General features: G+C 46.4%; 1 protein-coding gene across 3 annotated transcripts in view; it reads right to left on the bottom strand.

Annotated features, from left to right (window-relative positions):
• Positions 1–22,758, bottom strand: part of LOC126528936 (uncharacterized) — a 69,320-nt gene extending 46,562 nt beyond the window's left edge. Inside the window, exons 1-10 of one of the 3 annotated variants that reach the window (XM_050176522.3) lie at positions 22,628–22,758; positions 21,480–21,532; positions 18,677–18,770; positions 17,393–17,461; positions 17,201–17,269; positions 14,738–14,842; positions 12,044–12,305; positions 8,196–8,475; positions 6,110–6,221; positions 2,853–3,008 (exon numbers count right to left, since the gene is read on the bottom strand). In XM_050176522.3, the coding sequence (XP_050032479.2) occupies positions 2,853–3,008; positions 6,110–6,221; positions 8,196–8,475; positions 12,044–12,305; positions 14,738–14,842; positions 17,201–17,269; positions 17,393–17,461; positions 18,677–18,770; positions 21,480–21,532; positions 22,628–22,663 (1,236 nt within the window). In that variant the 5' untranslated portion in view covers positions 22,664–22,758. Of the gene's footprint in view, positions 1–2,852; positions 3,009–6,109; positions 6,222–8,195; positions 8,476–12,043; positions 12,306–14,737; positions 14,843–17,200; positions 17,270–17,392; positions 17,462–18,676; positions 19,258–21,479; positions 21,533–22,627 lie in introns of those variants that run through there. The other 2 variants (XM_072290024.1, XM_072290025.1) reach the window with 2 other exon arrangements.
• Positions 22,759–23,009: the final 251 nt, after the last annotated feature.

Genomic DNA, 23,009 nt, shown 5'->3' with positions numbered 1-23,009 from the left:
GGCAGCCGAAACAGTAGGCTAGCAGACGACAAGGCGCAGAAAGCAGACGTCACGGTGCATGGGCTCGGAAAACCTGATACGGCACTCAATAACAAAACTAGGGGAGAATTTTTAAAAATTGATTGCGGAGATGACGGTGCATTGGGTTTTGCGAGCACATGCTCCGCCCAGGCAACTGTTACCTAGTAACGGAGGTGCGTCTCTTACTTCTTTCTTTTCTTTCGCCCTTCTTTCTGCGCAAGCCTCTTTCTTTTGCACTTCTTTCTGCAGCCGTACTAGCTATCCGCACGGAGAAACGTAACCTCCATACTTGCAGGAATGCCACACAGTCGCACTTTGCACTTTCCAGACGGTGTTGTCTACGTGTGCTTGTGCTTTGGAATAGTTCAGGCGTACGCCTCGAGTGAGAAAGTTGTGGTGTCCACGGCAAGGAATGTGAAAAACAAACAACAAGAAACAATACTCTTTGGAGGCGACAGGGAGCTTCCTTTTTGTCAGTAGTTCTATCGGCGTCAGTGTGTGCTTTGTGCGCGTCACTTATTATACGGTGGTTCGAGGCAGCGGAATCTGTGGAAAATAGCAACAGCGTGGGCCAAAAGCCAACAGTGACATTCTCGTGGATAGCTCAAATGGTAACAACTTCTGAACTGATGGATTGATGGGTGGAATGGTTAACTTTGCAGCTTTCACTATATTGACCGTTCAGAACAACAAAAGATTTTTGGCATTCCCACATGATTTGTTATATCGGGATTTGACTGTAGTTGGCAGGTACGCAAATGCTTTTCGATATAGACTACTTCTTGCAACACCACTTCATAATACCAGCTGGTACATGTTCAAGTGCCTATCCAACAAACTGTATTCAGACTTCTCAGCAACCCGTTGATTGTACTGGGTAATGAGCAGTATTTGTTTGAAACGACTATAAGCCCACCTCTTCTGCTCACGATTATAAGCTGATGAATTTAACTAGAGTGGAACCCTGCTGATACGTTCCTCGCTGCAGCGTTTTCCCTGCTGTTACATCAGTGTTTTCGTGGTCCTGATGTAAATCCCATTGACTTCCATGTATTACGTTCCCTTTGATGTGCCGCCAATCTGTAATGCTCCTGCACCTTACGGTGCGTTGAATGTGGCAGTCACGTAAATTTAGCAGTAGAGCCAGCTTGTACGTTACAAAAATTAACCGGTATGTTGCCACAAGCGACCAAAGTTTGCAGTTAGCAACTGCAGTTCCCTGTAAGCGACCACAGTTTGTAGCAAGTTTGCAGTCTCACCACAGTTTGCAGTAAGCAAGCACAATTTGCAATAAGCGACCAAAGTTGCAGAAGCCAGAAGCCATTTTCTCGTTAACATATGATCTAGCAGCCGGAAAACGTATACAATCGCAGCCTGCAGCAGGGAACGGCGGCGGATTTCAGTTATTGCCTATTAAAAGCATGTGCTATACTTCTGACGGCAGTATGCTTTGTGAAACAGATAGGCGAAGATGTTTATCATGAAAGGATTGGCGCTGATAGCTGTGAATGCCACGTGAGACGACCCCAGAGAAGATTTGCTGGTACCGAAGTGAGTAACTGAGTGCACACTGGCATTCTCCCGCGAGACGAGCGGGCAAGTATTACAGTGAAGCTGCCACGGCGGGCAGCTATATACTGTTCCCGATCACGTGCGCCTCACGCATTTTCTTGTTTATGTGGGATCTAGCGGCTGGAAAACGTATACTATGATTTAGCTTGGCGACGTACTGAACATTGGTGCTGAAAAATTGTTTTCTGGGAATGTATGAATCGATAAAAGATAAGCGTAACTCTGTTGGTTCATTTTTTGTGTTCTCGATTGTGAACGGTGGCGCCGAGAAAATGTACGTAACAGGAATATATCAACGAGGTCCTACTGTACATACGCACGCACGCACGCACCATCCTCGGTCACAGTGCAAGCACTGAGATGTCTAGTAGCTGTACTTGCAGACATTCAGAGATGTTTCTGATGTAGCTGTGGCAGTTGGTGGCCTTCCTCACAGCTAGGTTTTTTGTAGCGTAAAACTACACTACGCGGGTTGAAGCCGAGCTTTGCGTGCTTCTGTGTCTGCCATACTGCGCATACGCCAGAGCCGTGCGACGTCATGAGAGGCGCAGCTGTGTCGTCCTCGCCGCCGCCGACTGCAGCGCATTCCAGAGGTGTGACGTCGCAGTCTCCGCAGATGCGCCGGCGCCGTGTGCGCCCGCTGCTGCATTTACGATTGCGGCACTGCGTGGCAATGCGCATGCGCGAGGAGGGCGCACCGTGTGTATAAATGCGCGGGAGATGGTTGATGCAGCGGGCTCGACATGCAGGTTAAGGGAGAGTCGAGCCACTGCCAGTTGGTGCAAAAGACTGGAAAACGTAAATTCTTCAGGCCCCGAGGTTGTCGCTCGGCAGTTGGCCGTCGAGCATCAAAAGAACAAGCGTGCCAAGGAAAATCGTGCGGTCGAGACACCGGAGCAACGCGAAGAATGCCTAGCGAAAAGACGTCTCCGAGAAGCTCAACGCCGTGCCATGGACTCCCTACAACAGCGGCAGGATCAAGAGAGTGTCACAGACGATCCGAAGACTCGTCGGTGCACCGTACTTTTACGCTACGTATATCCTGGCATAGCTGAGCTAAGCCACTGCCAATTTTTTTTATTGCAGTCCATTGAAAAATGTATCGAGGTTCTATTTGATTAGGTTCTATTTGAAGAAACGAAAAGGGTTACTTATCTTCAGATAGATATTATTGACATTTTATTGAAATATTATTCAAAGTTTTCTCTTCTAAAACCCACAGGAGCACGTTTGTATACTCTATCTTTCTGGCCACTCACGTTTCTGAGGTTCCGGTTGAGCAGCTCACCGACGGGCAGGTCAGCGACGTACGGTTCTGTGGTCATCTTGTCGTTGGTCATTCGACTGATGATCAGGTCCAGGGCTCGCTTGGCTTCTGCGATGAGCTGGAAGAGCGACTCTAGGGAAGACTCAATCTGAAATGCACAAATGACACAGGGCTAACATTAGCTCAGAAAATTGTACAAACAAATCGAATTCGTTGATTGACCGATAAAGTTTTCAACGTCCCAAATTGAGACTTGGGCCATCATATATAACACAGCAGAGGGCTCTGCATTGATTTTGAACATCTGGGGTTCTTTATTATACCGTAGCTAGTCTATTGCGCAATTATTTTCCTGGAAACATTGACAAAATACGACAGGCGTGTTAATTGAGTACGAAACCAAAACTGCAAAATGATGCCCCGCAAAAGCTCACCCCTTACCTTGTAATCTCCAGTATTAACCCAACCTCAAGTCCCAGTCCCCACCTTCTAATCTTAAAGGGACACTAAAGTGAAAGATGATTTCTTCTGCATCAGTAAATTACTGTTCTACAACACAAAAAACACCACTCTTACAACGATAAGACGTTTGGTAAGACAGAAAAACCGCAAGACCGAAATACGGGTGGCAACGCCTACTTAAGTTCCCGCACCTGGGGGCTGTGACGTCTTGGATTTTGATGGGATCTTCTAGGGCCTACTAATTATATATAGCAGTACAGATTGACTACATTATGTTCTAAAGGAACCAAATATGAAACATGGCAAGTTTCGGGAACCTTCACTCAGCCAACGTGGCCCAAATGCGAAAACATACTTTGGAATCCCTGACGTCACGCTGACGTACCGGCGCTGGGGTTTCGGCGTGAAATTCAAATACAGTAAAAGCTCGTTAATTCGAAATCGCTTAATTCGAACCGCCGGTTAATTCGAACTGATGCCCGGGTCCCTGCAAAGCCCTATGTATATCAATGGGCCGGAACGCCCGATAATTCGAACGTACCGGTACTCACGTCGGTTAATTCGAACTAGGAGCCGGGAGCCGACATTGCTTCTCGTAAATAGAAGTCGCCTCGTAACGAGTACAATGCATTGAAATTTTTTTTTAATATGCACAGCGACGAGAATAAATAAGCCAGCGCGCATTTTTGCACGCACGAGGCGAGCCGCCAATTTCCTTGCTGGAGCCTCCGGCGTTGTTGTTGTTGCGACTGAGGGAAGGATGAAAAGGAAAGTGCACGGGCCTGCCGATTGGCTCAGGCCGAGCCATCACCGCTGCCGCGTGCAGATAGAGGAGAGTTCAAAGATAAGAGGAAAGAAAGAAAAGAAAAGACGCGCGTCGCAACAACCGCGTACGCCGCAGCGGACGCTGGCAGAAAAAACAGATAAGCGGCCGAAGCCGCGCTCGCTCATCGCTCGCTGCACACCACTCTCCGGCGCATGCCGTAGCAGGTTTTCTCTGACGCGCGAGCGCCGCCGCCGCCGATGCTCCGGAGCAAGCCGTTTCAGGTTTTCGTTGCGCTGCGGCGGCTGCGATCGGTGGAATGCACGAGTAGTCTTTTCTTGTCGCATTTTGCATGAGCTTGCTCGTTTGTGTGGTATCTCGCCGCTGACGTCTCATGTTGATATGCTTCGATCATTATTCTTTTGTTAATAAACATGTTTTTGAAGCATAAATAGTGTCATATTTCATCATTAAGCCTGACGCTCACGTGGGTACATTTATCATTAGTTCCAGGCGCATAAATTGATTGGATATCTTTATTTCCTTTGGTGTTTGGACTCGCATGATTTTAATACCCGCAATCGCCGACCTCAAAGAGTAGTAGTGCGTATTCCTCAATGACGATCCCAGATATGGCTATTTTGGCTTCGGCCCTAGCAGCCAAATGCAATGGCCATCTTTTTTATTTTTTTTTTGCCGCCCGCTCGTTAATTTAAACTCCGCTTAATTCGAACAATTTTTCAGTCCCCCACGAGTTCGAATTAACGAGCTTTTACTGTACTGATACTTGGACCTTCATTTTCTCATCTAATAAACAAACTATTTTTTTGAATTAACTGTTTGCAGGGTTCTCAAACAATGCTTCATTAGTCTAAACTGGTTTATTGTTTCGCTTTGTGTCCCTGTAAAGAACATGCTTTGGTGTAAAGCAGGTGCCCGAAGCCCCTGCAAGTGCCAGGCGTTTGTCATCACTGGACGCCCCTTATAGCTGGTGTTCAAATCGCACCTCCAGCAACCTTAGAGATTTATATATATATATAACTTTTCTTCTAAGTGAATGTCTATCTTTTATACCAAAAGTATGGTGAGGGAACAAGAAAGGGATGGGCATTCTGCATTTTTCGAATTGTGGAAATTGGGGTGTATGTTGCGACCGGAGGCGTCATTCTCTTTGACTTCTGACCATGAAAAATAAGTTTCAGATTACCATCCAGGGTGCGTTAGAATCGAGTATGTATGGTCGGTCTTGTACAAGTGCAGGAGAGTATTTGCATTCCAGTGTCATCGGAATGCAGCTGCCGAAGCTGGCAATCGCACCCACGACTTTGAGCTCGGCAGCACGCCACCACTGCCAACTGAGCAACTATGATGGTTGGTGACTCGTTAACTATAACTCCTAAAAAAATGGCTTATATAAGCATAAACATGAAAAAAAGACAACTAAAAGTTGATTGGCATAAGTGCAACTGTAGGGTCTCGCGACAGCAAGTTCAGGTGTAGCTAACATGCGTTACTGCTAATTAATCACTGCTTCCAGTGCACATTTAGAAACCTTCAATAACAAGGTGCAGACCAGCAGGGTACAGATACTATGTACCATCTCATTGCTTCCTGCAGCATGCTGTAGTAGAGCCATCCAACATGAATTTGGCAAATGAAAGATGTAGCCTCCGAGATTTCAATGCACAACGCTGAGCTTTACTAACCTTTACTGTGTTATTAGACATGCGACACACAAGAGGCTCCAGACAAAATAACACGAAGCGATAAAAACAGTAGAGTGCTATTGCAAATAACATTTTGCGTGATTTAAGCATGGGGGCACATATGACATGCAACACGTTTTAGAGAAGATGACACAAAAGAGTACAAACATTATCTTGGTATTGCAAGTAAAATTTTGCCTGATTACACATCTTGGAGGCAGATATGACACACAAGAGGCTTCAGACAAAGAGGCTTCCTAAACCAGTGGAAACACCAAGCCTAACTAGCCATAGCAAGTAAAGGGCCGGTTTACTCACTTCGGGGACAACATATGCGGCTATAGCTGTCCTTTCTGCAAACGAAAGGTTTCCAAATGTCCTCTTCGTAGCCTCCAGAAGCTTTTGCAGCTGGCTCATAAATGCGGGCAACCTGAATGAAAAATAGTATGCAATGATGGACACAGTAAACTTTAGGAATGCCAGAAATGTATTTTTACAGCAGTGACTGTTCTGGGAACTTTCAGTTATCAACGTGTCTGTACATCTTCCAAGACATGCCACAAGCTGCACTGCTTATCTCTAGTTGCTTTGGGTAACTGCACAGAGTTTGCCAAGTGCTTCATCAGTGCTCATAATAGTCGTAAGCATGAAGGATAGCGCTAGAGAATTGCAGTGGAGGCATACTTCCTTTTTACCAGAGTTAAACCTCGATATAACAAAGTCAGTAAAATAAGCAATTTGCTCTGTTCTATCAAAATTTCATTATATTAAGATTCACCCCTTTATGCAAATAAGAACAACTGCCAATGGATACTGCTTGCATGGAAGGGTGACAACATTTTCAAAGTTATTGGGCAATTGAAAAAAAAAAAAGGAAATCTGAAGGAGAAAAAAAAATTCATTTTGTTTAATTTGAGAGTTGGCGACGAAAGATACTGCTTCTTGCAGTGTCGACAATATCTCCACATTGGTGGCGTGAAGCGAAGCCGGCCACGCTTTCGTGTCCGCTCCACCCCTGCAGCTGATGGTGTCGCCCGCAGTGGAACGACGCTACTATGAAAACCACTGGCATTGACGGTTGAATGCTTAGCCTGCCTCTCCCTTCAGTGCATCTCCGAAACCCAAGATTAGGCAACCTCCAGTACTAAGTGCGCGGGAGGACCGCACAGCGCGCATGATGCCACGCCATCTCAGCATGCCTACTCTTTGCACACATGGCAGATCGCTTCTGAAACGGGGAGCGTGGGCTGTGTACGCATTAAAACATGCCGAGAGACACGCGAAGTGATGGCCGTACTAAAAAGGGTGCACGCCAACCTGCACCCCTCCTCCTCCTTCCTCGCACGCGCTTGATTGCATTACTGCGAGCTCGCTCCCCTTTCCCCTTTCTTACGAGGGAACAAGACCGCACTCATCAAGCCACCATCCTTCTCGGCTCCCCCTCGCACGCTTTCACTTGCACCCAAAGCATACACAGCAAGAGACACAACATGATCTTATCGCACTTGGACTTGATATGGAACATGATGCTGCTCCACTTTGGCGGTCACTATTGGGTCACATAACACGCGATGTGGGAGTCGCGATCGCAAACAGTGGCTAGTAATTCAACCGTTTGACCATCTGTATCCACAGAAGTTCCCATTTATTGTGTCAGCATCCCTCTGGGGTGGCAGCGAAATTTAGTTATATCGAAATCATGTGTAAACACACTTCGTTACATGGAAGTTCCAAATACATGGTACTCTATGGACAAGAAGTTATAAAAAGTTAAATACTTGATTATACGGAGAATTTTATTATATTGACATTCGTTATATGGAGGCTCAACTGTACTACTGATGTTAACACAAACCTGGATTACGAAATCCAGGGTCTGAAGGAATCCCGTGTGGTCGGGAAGAGGCACGATGAATAAAAAAGAGAATGCCGACCAAGAACCAAAAAAAAAAAAACATTTAGTGGAAAAAATTAAGACGACATTTTGGCTGCCACATGGGAGTCAAAACGGAAGCTCTCACACGGCAGTGTAGCTGGTCGTTAGAGGATATGGTGTAAGTCTCAGCAGTTCACCAATGTGATTTTTCAGCACACCGCAGGCCACACCTAATCTTGGGAGGCCACAAGCCGCGTTCCAAGTCATGCATCACTTCCGGCGAGCATTAACAGTGGTCTTCTGTTCTTTCAGTTTCAGTATAAAAGAAGTAACGCCTGTTTTTGCAAGCTTCTCGTGACGCATCCACTCGTATTTCAGACGCAAAATTTTGAACGAGGGGCTGCTCCAACTCTACATTATTCGCAACCAGGCTTTCTATGCGTTCCGAAAGTTGCTTGAACGTTGGCCTTTAATTGCTGCTATGCAATTATTGGCGTGCAAAGGCAGCCATCGTGAACACAGTCTCACCTCGAGACGCAGTGCATGACGATCTGCTGTCTCTCGTCTCGCGAGAGCAGGTGCTTATGCCGCGAGGAAACACCACACAGGAGCAGCAGCTTGGAGGCCCCAACGGCACACTCCCGCAGTGCCTGGCCCACGACATAGCAGAGGCGTGCGGGACTCGCCGTGGGCGACACAGATCCTTCCGCAGCGGCGCCGCCTTCTCCGCTGCCGCCGGATGGAGCGCTGAAGCAGTCTGCCACAATCGCGGCACACTGGTGCATTTCATTGATAAGTGACACCACACCTGCACCGGAAAAAAAAATGGTGCGGAGCGCAAGGTATTGGTCGGGGGAGACTCTCGGTGGTTTTGCAGTTAAACAGCATGCACTACCGATGCAATGAGCGCGGTTAACCCTATGTGGAGAAGCATTGCCCGCAGGCAACCAACCAAAACTAATTCTTGCTGAGTTTTGGTTTTGAGTATGGAGTTTTTCGCTTCAGTCAACACTGAATGATAGGCGGCAGGGGTGCGATTGGAAATCGCTATTAGGAATGTGCATACAGTTTTGCCTCACGCTACTGGCCTAGTCCCCGCTGACGTTGTGAGCCGCGAGGCGCGGTCAGGTTTTTGGCGACAGTAAAATGACGACGCACTCCTGTCAATTATTTTGAAAGCGAGCACTTCGTCTGCTAAGTGCATAATGCGATGAGAAGTGTTCCGTTCGAGCGATGATGCGCTCGCTACAAGACAAGCTTCGCAGGGCATGTCTAGCAGATTGGCTTGGATTCAAACAGTGGCTGCGGCTACATTATAACACGTTCAGATCCAATCCATAGTCTAATTCAAGAAAATGATATTTGCAATGGGAGCTTCGGTTGTTGCGTTGGCTTTCTTCGAAGAGGAAGCAGGGGGGTTGCAGGTGCGAAATGTGTTTTAAGAGATGGCCGAAAGTGAATTCTGGTGTTACTTAGTTTCTCGAAACGATAAGTGCGTCGAACAGCTCCCTCTGACGCACTGAGACCCACGGGCCCAGTGGGACATTGCGGTGCGACGTGCTGTTGCCTCTTGAAAAGCATGCCACTGTTACCGGCATTTTTTTTTTCTTCCCCCTGCCATGCCTGACACCACTTAGTTACCATGCAGAGAAACTAATAGTAATAAATAGTAGTAGACATACGAATTACTATTTGAGAATGTGTTTAAGCTTGAGAAAAAAAAAATACATTTTTTTCAAATAAACTTTTTATTCATTAGAAGGCAAGAAACATTTGTTTTTTTTTTTAATACATTGTCCCACGCAGATCACAAATAAGGCACGCCAACTTCCAGGGAGCTCCCCGCTCGCCGCCAATTGGCTGCCCTCTCCCTCCCATTCTCACAAATCTTGTGGACCGCCCACTTTGTGACATTGCAGCAACTGAACGCTCTCTGCCCTGAACAAAGATCTCCGATCGCGCCCCAGGTGTGATTTGTTAGATTAGAGCAGGAACAGAGGAGAAAAAACCGAGGCAAGATCCCCGGCTATGCTGGCTATCAGACAGGTGACGCAGAGCAAATGCAATGTATACCTCCGTTTCACATTTGATGAAGAACTCTCTCCACAAGTTCCACAGGAGACCATAGCTGGATAAAGGTGAAGCTCGCTTTTGGTGTCCTGCCTGGTGTTGCCCACAGGTAAATAACATATTGATGAAAGGGCTTCCACAAAATATTTTTGCTCTTTTCGTTTGATACCTGTATCTTTGTACATTTTACAATTAAATGACAAATCAGATATTTTTATGTCTCATCTTTAAAAGGTCAAAGTATCATTATGAGCAAGAACAAGCTTGTACCATTAAAATAGGCTTCAACGAGCGTTACACTGAGCTTATTCTTTTTTTATGCCCCCAATGACTACATTCTCTCTCACACTTTTTCCAATTCAGCCGTGAATACACACCAACTTCACCAACCTTCTGTGGTATTGCATAGTGTAATTTGTCATGGAAGTAACACCTGGCACTTCTAAGTAATCCACCCGGAAAGGCGTAATCACACTACAGTTGAACCTCGCCATAAGAAAATCGGCGGGGAATGCGAAAAGGTTAGTTTTCGCGAGAACTTCGTTGTTGCAAAAAGAGACAACACAGATAATGTAATGCATCGGAGAACAAAACTTTACTGACAAAATTCCGTTAGCTTACTTTGCAAGCTTTGCTCGAGGATACAGAACAGCACTGCTGACAGTACAAAGTGCGCTGCATGCGTAGACCAGCAGTGGCAGTACTGCCGTAGCACAGTATTCTCGGTCAATTGCTTTTGGAGTTATGATTACTTTTGCGAGATTTTGCGTAACTTGGCACAGGATGCAGAGCAACAGTGCATGCAGCACCAGTTCTCCCGTGCATGTTGTGGCCCGTAAGCACCTACGCGTCCGGTGCCGAGAGCAAAAGTGATCATATCACGTGCACCTGAAGGCAAACGATGGAGATAACGACCCTTTCACACAAATCTACGTCCGGCGCCAAATCCGCACGCGATGCCTGACGGGTGGCACCAAAACCAGCGTTCTTGAAGCAAGGGATGCGTATTCCCAGACGACTGCTCAATCATGACCCGATGCGCGACACTCCATATGTTGTGACCGCCATCTCAGGTGCCATGAACAATTCCATGTCGGTGGCAAGTGTTGTTTTTTGTTTTTGCTGCATTTTTCTCGCCGAAGCACACATTACGCAGTGCACTGCCGCAATCGGCGATTGTTATTCGAAACGCGTGTTCAGTTTGCGTTCAGTTTCGCCTCACACGATTGGTCTAGGTCTCGCCGGGTCGTCAGCTACAGGGAACGCAAACTGAATGCGCGTTTCGAACAACGATTTACGATCTTGCCTAGTAGGCATGCAAAAGCCGTCGTAAGATGGCAGCAGCAACATGCGTGCCGCTTCAAACGGGCGATCAATAAACAAGATGGCGGCAATGATGTGTTTCCAGCGCACTGATCGCTTCCGAAGCTTGGTTGTTCTTGTGATCGAAAATGTCGGCACCCACGCAAGTGTAATGTGGTAGTACTTAACCCAATTTTAGTGCAGAACAATCGCATTTAAGCACATTGTGGTGCCTGATAGCCTTAAGCGTGTAGGTAATATGTGGAGTTATGTTCTGGCAAATTTCGTTGATGCGGGATTGCAGTACAGCGACATTTCGTGGCTAAGAGCTACGAAATGAACTGAATCCTATGGGCGTTCGCCGGGGATACAAAAATGTTTCGTTGTCGCGAGAATTTTGTTGTTGCGGGATTTCGTTATCGGGGGTTTCGACTGCATCTGCTGTGGAGAGAAATTAACGCAACAAAAGACAACACACCCTGGTAGGGAAGATGAAGACAAGCGCTACTGACAATGGCTTAATAGCAGCAAGAAGGGTTTTATATATATATAACCATGCCACACACATGCACTATGTATACAGCAATATCGCAGGAGGAACACGTGTACAGTGAAGACGGTTATACAAGAAGTCATATTCTGAGGGAAGCAGTGCAATTGACATCTCACTTGCACGACAACCTATTCTTTTTGATAAGCTGTTCGGTCAGTACACACCTAAAGTACAATTGCCCAAATGCCCAATAAAATTGGCTCTGTCAGCTCCACCTCTGTCATATTTCCGTTCCTACTCCTCTTTCCCCACACTCTTGACTGATGTTCAAGTGCCGACCGGGCGATAAGACAGTTACGGTATGGTAAGCAGGCTTTCCCTCTTCTCTGTCAACCAATCGGTCAGTCATGAACCTGACAGGCAGCAAACTGTATGCAGAAGTGAGGCATGCATCCGGCTCAAGTCGAGACGTCCTGTCAACGTTGCGCCTGAATTCACCGATTCTACTCACGCTGCTTAACGGCCATGCTGCGCAGGAAGAGCTCGCAGAGGTCGACGAGACGCTCGAATCCGACGGCAGCCGGCGGGCTCAGCAGCGAGACACATGCCTTCGCTGTCTCCTCGGTCAGCGTCGGTGGCAGGCAGTCGGCGTAGGCGTAGTGCAACGCTGCCGCGACGACGTCCTCGGGCAACCCATCCAGTGGGCTGGGCTTGCCTGCGGCCCATTCCACGGCTGGACAGCTTAGCCGCAGCAGGGTCAGGTGAACTGGGAACTGTGCAAGGAAGAGTGGAATGCGGTGTCGATACAGCTGGTTGGGCTTTTGCTTCAAAGCACAGGGGTGTAACAATGGAAGGGGGTGGAGTTAAAGGCATAGAAATGATTACAGCCAATGGTTTGACAAATTCTTATCTTGCTTGGTTAGGTACACAGCGAGAAATGACTAAAGTCTTGTTTAGGGCCTGGTGAAAGCTCATCTGACTGAGGATGATTATCGCCTAGCTGTGCAGAGCACGAACACCACCACGTAAAGAAAACAACAGGGTCAAAAAGATATATAAAATAATGAACTAGCCATTTTCCCTGGTGGTCTAGATGGTCTAATTGGTGTCACTGACTGGCCTATTAATCGATTGATTGATCAATCGGTTGAGGACCTGCATTGCCGTTTCTTCACCCTTGTCTGTAGTGCCATCCTCACTTCTAACAGACAGGGAGGTTCATTGACTGGAGTGACAGATTCATTGAGTGATCAACTGAAAGCAGGGGCATCAAGTCAATGCAATCTGGTTTGTCAGAATAGTGTGTATGACCAACTGAATGTTCGATTGACCGACTGATCGACTGAGCATTTGTGGTGTTATCTCGATGCTTGTCTGCTGCCCTATTCACCATTCTAATTGACTGATTGATTTAGTGATTTTAAAGCTGTCAAGCCAACACCTAAGCTTTAAAAGAAGCCATATTAGAGGGCTTCGGATTATTTCACCAGTTGGGAATCTTTTTACTAGCACCTAAATCAAAGAACATGAGCATCTTTTTTCTTTTCTTCAATGGTCCACTCACTGAAACCCGTGATGCTCCTCGCAACACGAACTGGTAGCGCAAATGCACTGAAAATAAAAAGCGAATGAAGAGCTGTTAACTTGCGCTGCCATATTTGCTAGCAATACAAATGCCTATAACAAAGAAAAAAGTGATATGCAGCCTCAAAGTTACACAAAATTGTGGAACCTCAACTTGCATGGGTTAAGTTGGAACCTGCATGGTCAGGTACCGACTCGTGTGGGTTCCAAGGAACCCACACAAGTTTTTAGAACTTAAATTCGAACTAGTCATTTCAGTCTAGATGTTCTGAATGAAGTGATTCACTGATTATTTGAAAGAATTGATCGAGCAACTGTGGCGTCACCTTCCTTTGCCTTGTTGCAGTGCACTTCTGGACCTTCTAAAAAAACCTGCATGGGTCCCTCAGAAATTTTTCTTCCAACGGTGAAACTTTCCTTCTGACGAACCCACAGTACAAGTTCCAGGAGAGGAAAGCTTTGCTGTTGAAAGAAAAATTTGTCCTGATATGGGTCCCTTCTCATCTTTGTTCCTCCAAATTTGGCAACCTGCCGGTAATTTTCACATTTGACATAACTGTATATGCCAGTGTGAATGCTTATGCTAGCAAAAAAAGAAAGGTGTTCTTACATAATGTTGCATTAGAAAATTGCTCAGCTCCAACTCGTGTTGGAGACTGGTAATCCAAAGCACTTGGTTTTGTGTATCCATGCCAGGGTGCACACAGTGTCCATTTCTTGCTTCATGGCATACCTATGCCTCACTTGCTTAGTGCACTAATGTTCCACACTGCAACGAGCTATGGAAAGAATGATGGGTGTAACGTTAAGGGATAAGAAAAGAGCAGATTGGGTGAGGGAACAAATGCGAGTTAATGACATCTTAGTTGAAATCAAGAGAAAGAAATGGGCATGGGCAGGACATGTAATGAGGAGGGAAGATAACCGATGATCATTAAGGGTTACGGACTGGATTCCAAGGGAAGGGAAGCGCAGCAGGGGGCGGCAGAAAATTAGGTGGGCGGATGAGATTAAGAAGTTTGCAGGGACGACATGGCCACAATTAGTACATGACTGGGGTAGTTGGAGAAGTATGGGAGAGGCCTTTGCCCTGCAGTGGGCGTAACCAGGCTGATGACGATGATGATGTTCTACACCTCCTCCTCGTCGACACAAAGTTTTTGCCCCCAGAGTCACGGGGGCAACTGATGTGTGCACAGCTGCTCTCACTTGTACAAGCAATTTGTTGCTAGATGATGTCACACAAGCACTTGAAGATGCACTAGCTGCCATGGGGAGAGTGTTAAGGTTGACACTTATACATTTCTTCTATGCTCGGAACGAATGCGTCTAGAGGTGGTGGCAATGTAGTCCTTACCTCTCAGCACAGTTCTTAGCGCAGTCCTTAGCTTCTCATGTGGGTTCACCTTCAGGTTTTTAGGCCCCATATGTTAGTGCTGGTAAAATGCAATGAGTACACACTTTTCTTTTCAGTTAGGGCAATAGGCTGCCAGTCATGACCTGCTAGTGCCTGCCTGCTTCGTGCAATCCAACTCATTTTTATTTTTCTGCTGACTTCTCGTGATCCCAGTCTCCTGAGGGTGAAGAGGTTAAAGACACAGCCCACTGTGACGTGCCGCACCTCTTTTCCACCTTTGGCGGTGATGACGGCATCGGAAAAGTATCCTTCCTCCAGGGCGGGCAGGTAGGAGAAGGGCTCGTCCCAGCCGACTTCCTTCTCTGCGAGCTGCGCAAAGACAGAATTGACAGTGCTCAGAATGACGAAGCTTGTGCATGCTCGTCATGCACGCAGATGCACCGGTGTTATTTTAGACTAACAAGCACATCGCTGCCACTTTGTCGCAGCTACGCTGAGACGTAGCCACAAATCCCAAGACAGGCAGGATGCCTTTGCACCCTATGAACCAGCATTCAACGAAATTCACCGCCACACTTGCTGCACTGTGCAACTCTTCAAAGGTTTTGGCTGTGACGTAATTGCTATAAAAGCGTTTTCCTGGTTTGTTGGCACCAAGAAAAGCACGACGCAAGAATATTTTTTATAACACCCGATAATCTTGTCTCCTCACTGCAAGAATGCATTTGACGAGCCCTGCTTTTATCTAGTGTCACACTACAGTGCCCTGTTTTCAAAGCAGTTTAACTAGAAGGAAACAGTGGTGAACACGGTACACAAAGGAAGTTAACATGACTGTAAGAGTGATTATGCACCGACTTTCTCGAATCTCTACACTGCTGCACATTATAGCAGTGTTCCTTATGCAGAACGAGGGGGCAAGGGTCACAAACTGGTTTGATTAGGTATTGTTGCATATACGCGTTCAACACCGCCAAGCATGAGACTATCAGCTATAGCCCTTTCTTCCTGCTGTACGCATGTCCACCCTGGTACACGATCGAGACGATTTTCCCTTTCTGTAGTCACGAAAATCCTACTGTTGCCGAGACCTTCTGCCTTGCCGAAGAGGTGCGCCGTACTGTTCGTTTACGCACTTTGGCATCGCAGGACAAATCAAAAGCACGCTACAACATTCGCCACCATCCGGTAACCTATGGCCCTGGTGATGTAATGTGGCTATGGACTCCTGTGCGGAAACACGGGTTATACCAAAAGCTTTTTACCACCTACGATGGACTGTTTGTTATTTTTAACAGAGTCACGGCAGTCACCTATAATATAGCTCGTCTTTCAGCGAGTCGTAGAAGGGCTGCCAAGACCCAAGTGATCCATGTCGCCCACTTGAAATTGTGCACACCAAGACAAATGGATTGACTCGCCCGGTGGGTTTCATCTGCAACAAGAGGAATGTTGCATATACGTGTGAGAACAACCAAGACTGGTGAATGTGCTTGCAGCCCCGAGTTTGGAAAGAGGAAGAGGACGACGTTGAGATCTTCAGCCAGCTGGCTGCTCTTGAGCTCACCTTCGCGACCTAAAATAAATGGCCCCCTTCAGCCTTAGGGTGATAAATGGTCTCCTTCGTGTGTAACAATATTACTAGCAGAGTTCAAATTACCAAAAAGACAGACGTACACAATGACAAGACGCCAGAAAGATTAACTCTGATTCCCAGATATTCTTCAGTGCGCACCCAAAACATGGTACTACATGAACACTTCTGCACTCCACCCCCATTGGTAGATGGCCACTGTGACTGCATGTCGAACCCACAACCTTGTTGCTCGCTAGCAGAACATCACAGCTACCAAACCCCTTCAGCGGGTGGCATTAACAGGGGGCAAGCTTTCTGTCTGCCGTGCAATGCATGCGATGGGTTGTCCACTTTCGATGGGATGTTTTGCTTACATATGATTAGGTGAAACTACTGGTCCACTGGCATGTCTGTCCCATTTATGCCACGTGGCAATCACCAAACGAGCAGACATTAACATTTGCAGTGGAGGGCCACACACAGACACTGTCACTATCAGCCGTAAAATGATGTCGCTTTCGTTGCTACACTCTGTTTCATACATAGCAGGCAATGCTGTGAAAGCTGGAGGCACTTCTCTGACTTCTCTGGAAGCAAGCGGGCTGTTCTTCAGGCCACAAGTAGTCACACACAAAAAAAGAAATGACATTGTGGAAGCTGCTCCAGTCTACATACCAGTGTGATCAAAAGTGACCGCCCCGCTAGAAAGCATTTTTTTCATTTAAGCAGTAATACTATAAAGGTCCATCACCACAGGCAAAACATTTAAGTCATCATTTTCAAACGCTTACAAGTGTATTACTAACATGCCTGGCTGTTAAACATGACAGATTGAAACCCACACTTACAGTGCTGCCAGTTTTCATATGACAGTAAGCTTGTGCATCTACAAGTGAGCTAGCGTGGTTGAGCTACAAGTGCAGGCAATGTTTAAAGTTCCCCAGAAAAACTGGGCAACCTGAACCAAAATCTCTTTTTTTTTTCAGCTGTGTTCAGCAGTGAAAAAATCACGACATTCCATTTCCGTAATGGTGCACACACATACATAATTTTTTTTTTCCAGTTTTCGATGTTTCAGCTTGGTTGATATCCTGGCTGAAAGTATCTCCTAAATAAACATAAATAAATAAATAAAACAGCATGACACTCACTTTGACACATTGCAGCACGCACCACCCCTCGTAGATAAGGTTGATGCCGTCTTCATCCGCATGCGCTACCTGCAAGCAAGAAACGTCACCGCCGAAACACGGCATGCGAATGCTTCTGCAATACCCAAGAACACGTTAGCTGACTACGACATGAAAGACGGAAGAAATCAGCCCCAACATCAAGCAGCTCACCCGAAATTCGATCATGTGTCCAGCAAACGTTCCAAAGAACCGTATGTAGTGCGGGTTCCCGAGGAAAACCTGAGGGCAGAAGACAAGTTTACACTTTCTGGAAACTGCACATAGGAACACTATGTGCAAGATGGAAATATTTTAAAGAATCCATGTGGAACTGACTATGAATACTTACGCCTGACCTACTTTCACACTGTAGAACAGATATTGCAGAGGAAGGAAAGTCAGGGGCAGTTGTGTCGTCTATATTATATTTACATAACTTATTAATTTTATATATTATATTAGCTGCTGAAAACCTTAAACACTAATGTCATTCACGCATCACTACATGGACATACTTAACGACATAAAGCTTAATGACATTTGAGGCGCAGTCTGTTTGCACAACCCTTTCAGTTGTCGAATGCCTACTCCTGTTCCCAATGTTGGTCCAAACGGCTGCATTTGAAAGATGCATTTCTGAAGTAAATTGAAATGATTCTGCATAAAATATGCCTACAGTTGTTTTTCGGATCATTTCTTTTAACTCTTGCATAATCATTTCTTTTTTTTCGTCTTCAAGCACACTGTATTCACTGCAGCCATCGTCATCACAACGTTTGACGTCGTTAAAAGTGTGCATGCAGCAGCAATTTCACAAATAATTGCATTACGAAAATTCTGGCACTAGACGTTAGTGGCATTAACCTTATAAAAACAGGAGTCAAGGCACTCCATGACCGAGACCCGTACGGTCACTGCTTTTAATCGAATGGTGGTGGTGAGCAGATGTAATAAGAAATCGTAGGCCATAGCCTCCGAGACATTTATCTTCTTTTTTTTTTTGCTGCTCTTTTCCCTAAGGACCCCAGCTGCTGAACCATGTGAACATTTCTATCAATAAGGAAAGCTTTGCCTTCCAGCTGCAAATATTCCGTTATTGAAAAACCATCCTTGTTGCTCAAGCTTATATCATTACTTTTTTAACAAAAAGACGACGTTTAAGGAAGTGCGGGAGGCTTCCGTACTTCACAACAGAATAGCTCCCAACTGTCCCAAAATTTGGTTTTGGCAACCTTCAAAAATATTTGCATATGGACGGACACGTTCAGCCCGTTCTTTCCAGTTTACAACTGCTGTTTGCAGTAAAAACGTGCAAACATCCTACTTGCGTATCATCGCCTTTTCCAAAATGAATTACTGCCAACCAGGCCCAATTTGTTCCTCTTGCTGCCCATGTCCGATTTTCCTTTTGTGAAAGGCAAGCAATTTTCGATTACTTGACCAAGCGTCACACACCTCGTAGGTCTCGCAGCTGAAGAAAGGCATCTGGGCTGCATGGTCCGGGATCGTCCACGACAGGTCGCCGCTTTCGTCCAATGTGAAAACGGTGCTGGGCATAGCAGAGATAAAAGTTAAGCTTATCTTAACTTCAAGTGCATCAACTGACAGGTGCTTTCTTCCTTTTTTTTTTATGTGAAGATGTACCATACAGCAATACTTAAAGCCAAATGGCAGCGATGGCTACACCTTCTCACTAATAATTCACAAAGAGTAATGACAATAATAAGAAGCTGTACATTGCTGTACAATAAAAGGACTTCTATGCAGAGTTGGAAGCAGCTGCTTGAGGCCTCGAAATAAGCGAACAATGTACACCTGGCATTAAATGTTTACAGACCACAGGACAAGGGGAAAAGCTTAATATTCCCGACAACAAGGCACACAGCTTGGTGCTATCCAGATTTTCAACTTGTACTCGCATATGAAAACAACATAGTGTTGTACAGTTTCAAACTACTGGCTGTCGTCAATTTAACATTTTCACGGAAGATGCGCTCCGTAAGCTTTCGACGATGCCTGCACATGCTTGGCAAAGATAAAGCCTCACCACGAAAAGTTTTGAGTACCACAAGACAATCCTGGTAAGCGCGAAGATGCCCACGTCTATAAATTGTCCGTAATAGTGAAAGTGCCTGTGGGCACAGAGTCCCCCGACGCACGAAATATGCCCCTCCAGGATCGCCGGCATCACGTCGGCTGCTGACCGAAGCTACTGTTCTGCAACCGCCAGTGGATTACGGTACTGCCAAAGCTTATGAGCACGCACAATCCAGGGGCTGCAGCTTCGGCTAAGGACTCTCCATGCGACATTACATGCATTGCAGTGAAAGCAGCAGGGGTCAAGGCTGTAAGAGGAAGCAGCAAAAGTGCTCAATGGAGAGACTGTGGCAGACTACTCAGGGAAGTGCCCACGTGTGCGGCATACACCCTGCTGGGACCAGGGTGTATGCCCGCGAGTTCCTTTCGTCAGGATACAAGTTTTCAATAAGTATTTTTAGTTGTGTCCTATGTTCCTGAGCTTACTTCAAGTTTCTTAAGGGAATACTGACAAGAAAATTTTGTGTTCCACTTTTTTTTTTTTTTTATCGTAGGTAGCCGTTGACTCCAGAGAACGACAGAAGATTTAGCTACTTAGTAGGGACTCACGTTAGAAAAAAAGTTAGGTGTGCAGACACGGATGCAAGAAGAACGAAATGGACAACACAAACACCGTTCTTCACTAGTGTTGTCAGTTTCCCTCATCGTGTGTCCCTGTCTACATGCCTAACTTTTTTTTCTAACATGTCGACTCCACAATTATGGTACGAAGCCTCAATTCCTTTTTTTTTTCTATTGAAATGAGGGAATTAATGAGGCACCTCCAGAACAAGCCCAATGTAATTAATTACAGCACATTTTGCACGACTCATTAAAAACATGTGCTAAGTGCTGTGTAGCTTCTGACGTCGGGATGGAGACTATTCACATCCCCGAAAGCAGAGGTGGCGGCCACCTTGTGGCATCCCAAAGAATCCAAGAATGAGCCAGTCGGCTCGGTGCGGGGGTTGAAGGCCATAAAATGACCATGTCGCCGAAAGCTGCCAAATGGACCCTTCCAACTGAGCACTTCTGTTGGGAAATGCAAGGAAACGTGCCTTCCTCTGATCCCGTCAAGTACTGAATAGACTCGGCGATCCATAGCATGACAATTGTGCGTGCATGCATGTGTCAGTGGACTTTGAGCTACATCAGGTTTCAGCAATGTGAACAGCCTCCTTTGTGTCATGCCCGAAACCGCAGTAATAATTTGTTGCACTCTTGGGGCATTGAAGCTCCGTAGCTTAATCACTGGGTCGACAGCTATAGAATAAAGAAATAAAAACGAGAGACACATTTTCTGTCAGTACTTCTTTAAATGTTTTGTTTCATGCGTCATCTTTCTCTGCTCGTTAAGGGCTGCTCGCAAACCTTTCCGTAAAGCCAAGCTGCTTCAGCCCATAAGCATAGGCATGTTTATGCAGCAAGGGCAAGATGCTTACAGGCACATAAGCATGAAATGAGCAGCAAGCTGTCTCAGTTGCTGCAAGGCGACTTGGTGCCAGGTCACATCCCATGACGATGAAACCTCCCGCAAGCTAGCTTCAGGATACAAATGTGGACAACTGTCATACTTAAGCCCATTAGTGAAAGGGAAGAACTGTCATCCACCCGACCGTAGCTTTGTGCCACAGTTGAGTGAACGACAACTTATCCATTTTACAAACCTTCCTCCACCTTGCGTGCTTCCGCAAAACTGATTTGACATGAAGCCTATTAGGTTTTCCACAGCACATCAGCGGATGCCCTCACAACCAAATTTTGGTTGAATGATGTCACCAATTCGCCAAAAGTCAGGCGTCACACTGGGTCAGTTCGATTTACACGTGGTTCACCATCACCACGACCCTCTAGACCCTAGTGCGAAAGGCCCCAGGTACCACTGCTTTCACCTGAAATGCAATACAGCTACAGGCACGCCGCGGAAAACGTTTGTCCTCTGCTTGAATAGTGATCCAGCAGCGACACGCATTTTCTCGCAGGTGACGCTCGCTGAGGTAATGTTTGTCAAGAAAAAAAAAAAAAAAAAGCAAGCGGCTTCACGCGCTATAGGTCACTGGCCGATTAGGCCGAGCAGACGACGCGGCCTATATGTCGGCAGTCGATTGAAAGGCGAGTGTGACCACGCAGTTTCGAAACTGGCAACAACAACAACAAGCGAATAGGAAGAACATCAAATTACCCTTCCACTTCTGTAACTTCCGTGCCAGCCGCGAGTGATATGCATTTCGTAATCTGCAAAAAAAGAACAAAAGAGAGAGAAGAAAAGAGAGAGATGAAAATGCACACAAGTGAGACGCTGAACGCGACCTACGTTCAGAGACATGTGGCATGCAGTCAACAGTTGTGAATGGAACAATTCACACCTGCACGCTAAGCGAAACTAGCGATAACGACTCAAATTACTCGAGCGTAGTTCCCAACTTGCAATCATCGGACATTTCATCTAGCGCTAGCTGATTATTCTACCGGACGTCAAATTTGAGCACGCGCTGCTTTAATACTTTTTTTTTTCTAGAATTTTCTAGCTCGGCGTTGTGTCCGACATCGTCTAGTGATGAGCGCGTAACCGGACCCAATTTTACGAGCCGATGCAGCGCTTTTTTTTTCGAACGAACAAATCAGTAGTAGGTGTTTCACGTCGGAAACGCTGTTATCAGTCACACTAGTCGACGCACTCAGCTGTGGCGTCAAAACACAGGGGTTGCCGTAAACGCTGGCGGGCTTGGGGAGTGTAACTGCGCGTAGGAGCAGCGGACGCCGCATCACGCAACGAAATAAAAACTAGCTAGGAATAAAACCCAAAAAGAAAACGGCGCTTGAGCACCGCGACAAAACCAACTAGCCTCTGAGGGCGATATTAGTTCACTCGCCATCGGTAACGTTCCACAATGCTAGCGCAGCATCTCGATCAGCTGTATGCGACGAAAAAAAAGAAGAAAAAAAACAATCGGCTGCCTGGGAAAAAAAAAAACTATAGCCGCCAAAATCTTCCTCGCTGCTCTATCGGTTTCTCTCGGACGACTTGCTAGGTTCCTCTAATCTTATCGCGAGCCTCCCTTTAGGAGAAGATAGACCGCTAGAGGCAACAATAAAGAGATATTAACGACGACCCAGGAAGTAAACAAACCGCCTGCAGGGAATACTAAAATGTCACTGCGGCGACGAAGCCCTGTACAAGAGCCCACACTCGAGACGCTCGGGCGCTTAACGAATGCGTGCATGCAAACTATAGCTTGCTGTTTGTGAAAGATCAAAGAATCGACTTCGCTTCGGCACTACTCCCGGCGCAAGAAACGGGCCGGGAAGCGAGTATCCGAAATTATTTACCTTCCAGCTTCCGCAGTAGATCTCCTCGTCCGCCATTTTTACCTAATGGCAGTGGCGATGGCGCTGGCGTTGTTCCCAGGAGCGGCGTTGCTAGGCGGCAGCAGACGACATGAGACGACCGCAGAGTATTTTTATGCAGGCGACCAACGCTGCCTTGCAGGGAAAGTACGGGTCCGCTGACGTACTTAATAATTTTTGGCAGCACCTGATTGCACACAACTACCGTGTTGTGCGTATGGCCCCCGTAATCGGTGCAAAGTGAAATTAGGAGCGGTAAACCGGTCCAGCTTAGACATACGCCGATGATGTGTAGGAGCACTCGGAAGCTTGCACTCTAAAAAAGCATATAGCTTATTTTAAGAAACTCTATGCTAAAAACAGT

The sequence above is a fragment of the Dermacentor andersoni genome, chromosome 8 (genome assembly GCF_023375885.2).
Source record: "Dermacentor andersoni chromosome 8, qqDerAnde1_hic_scaffold, whole genome shotgun sequence".
Lineage (NCBI taxonomy): Eukaryota > Metazoa > Arthropoda > Arachnida > Ixodida > Ixodidae > Dermacentor > Dermacentor andersoni.
The sequence above is the reverse complement of the archived record's forward strand: the minus strand, read 5'-3'. Positions and strand labels throughout refer to the sequence as shown.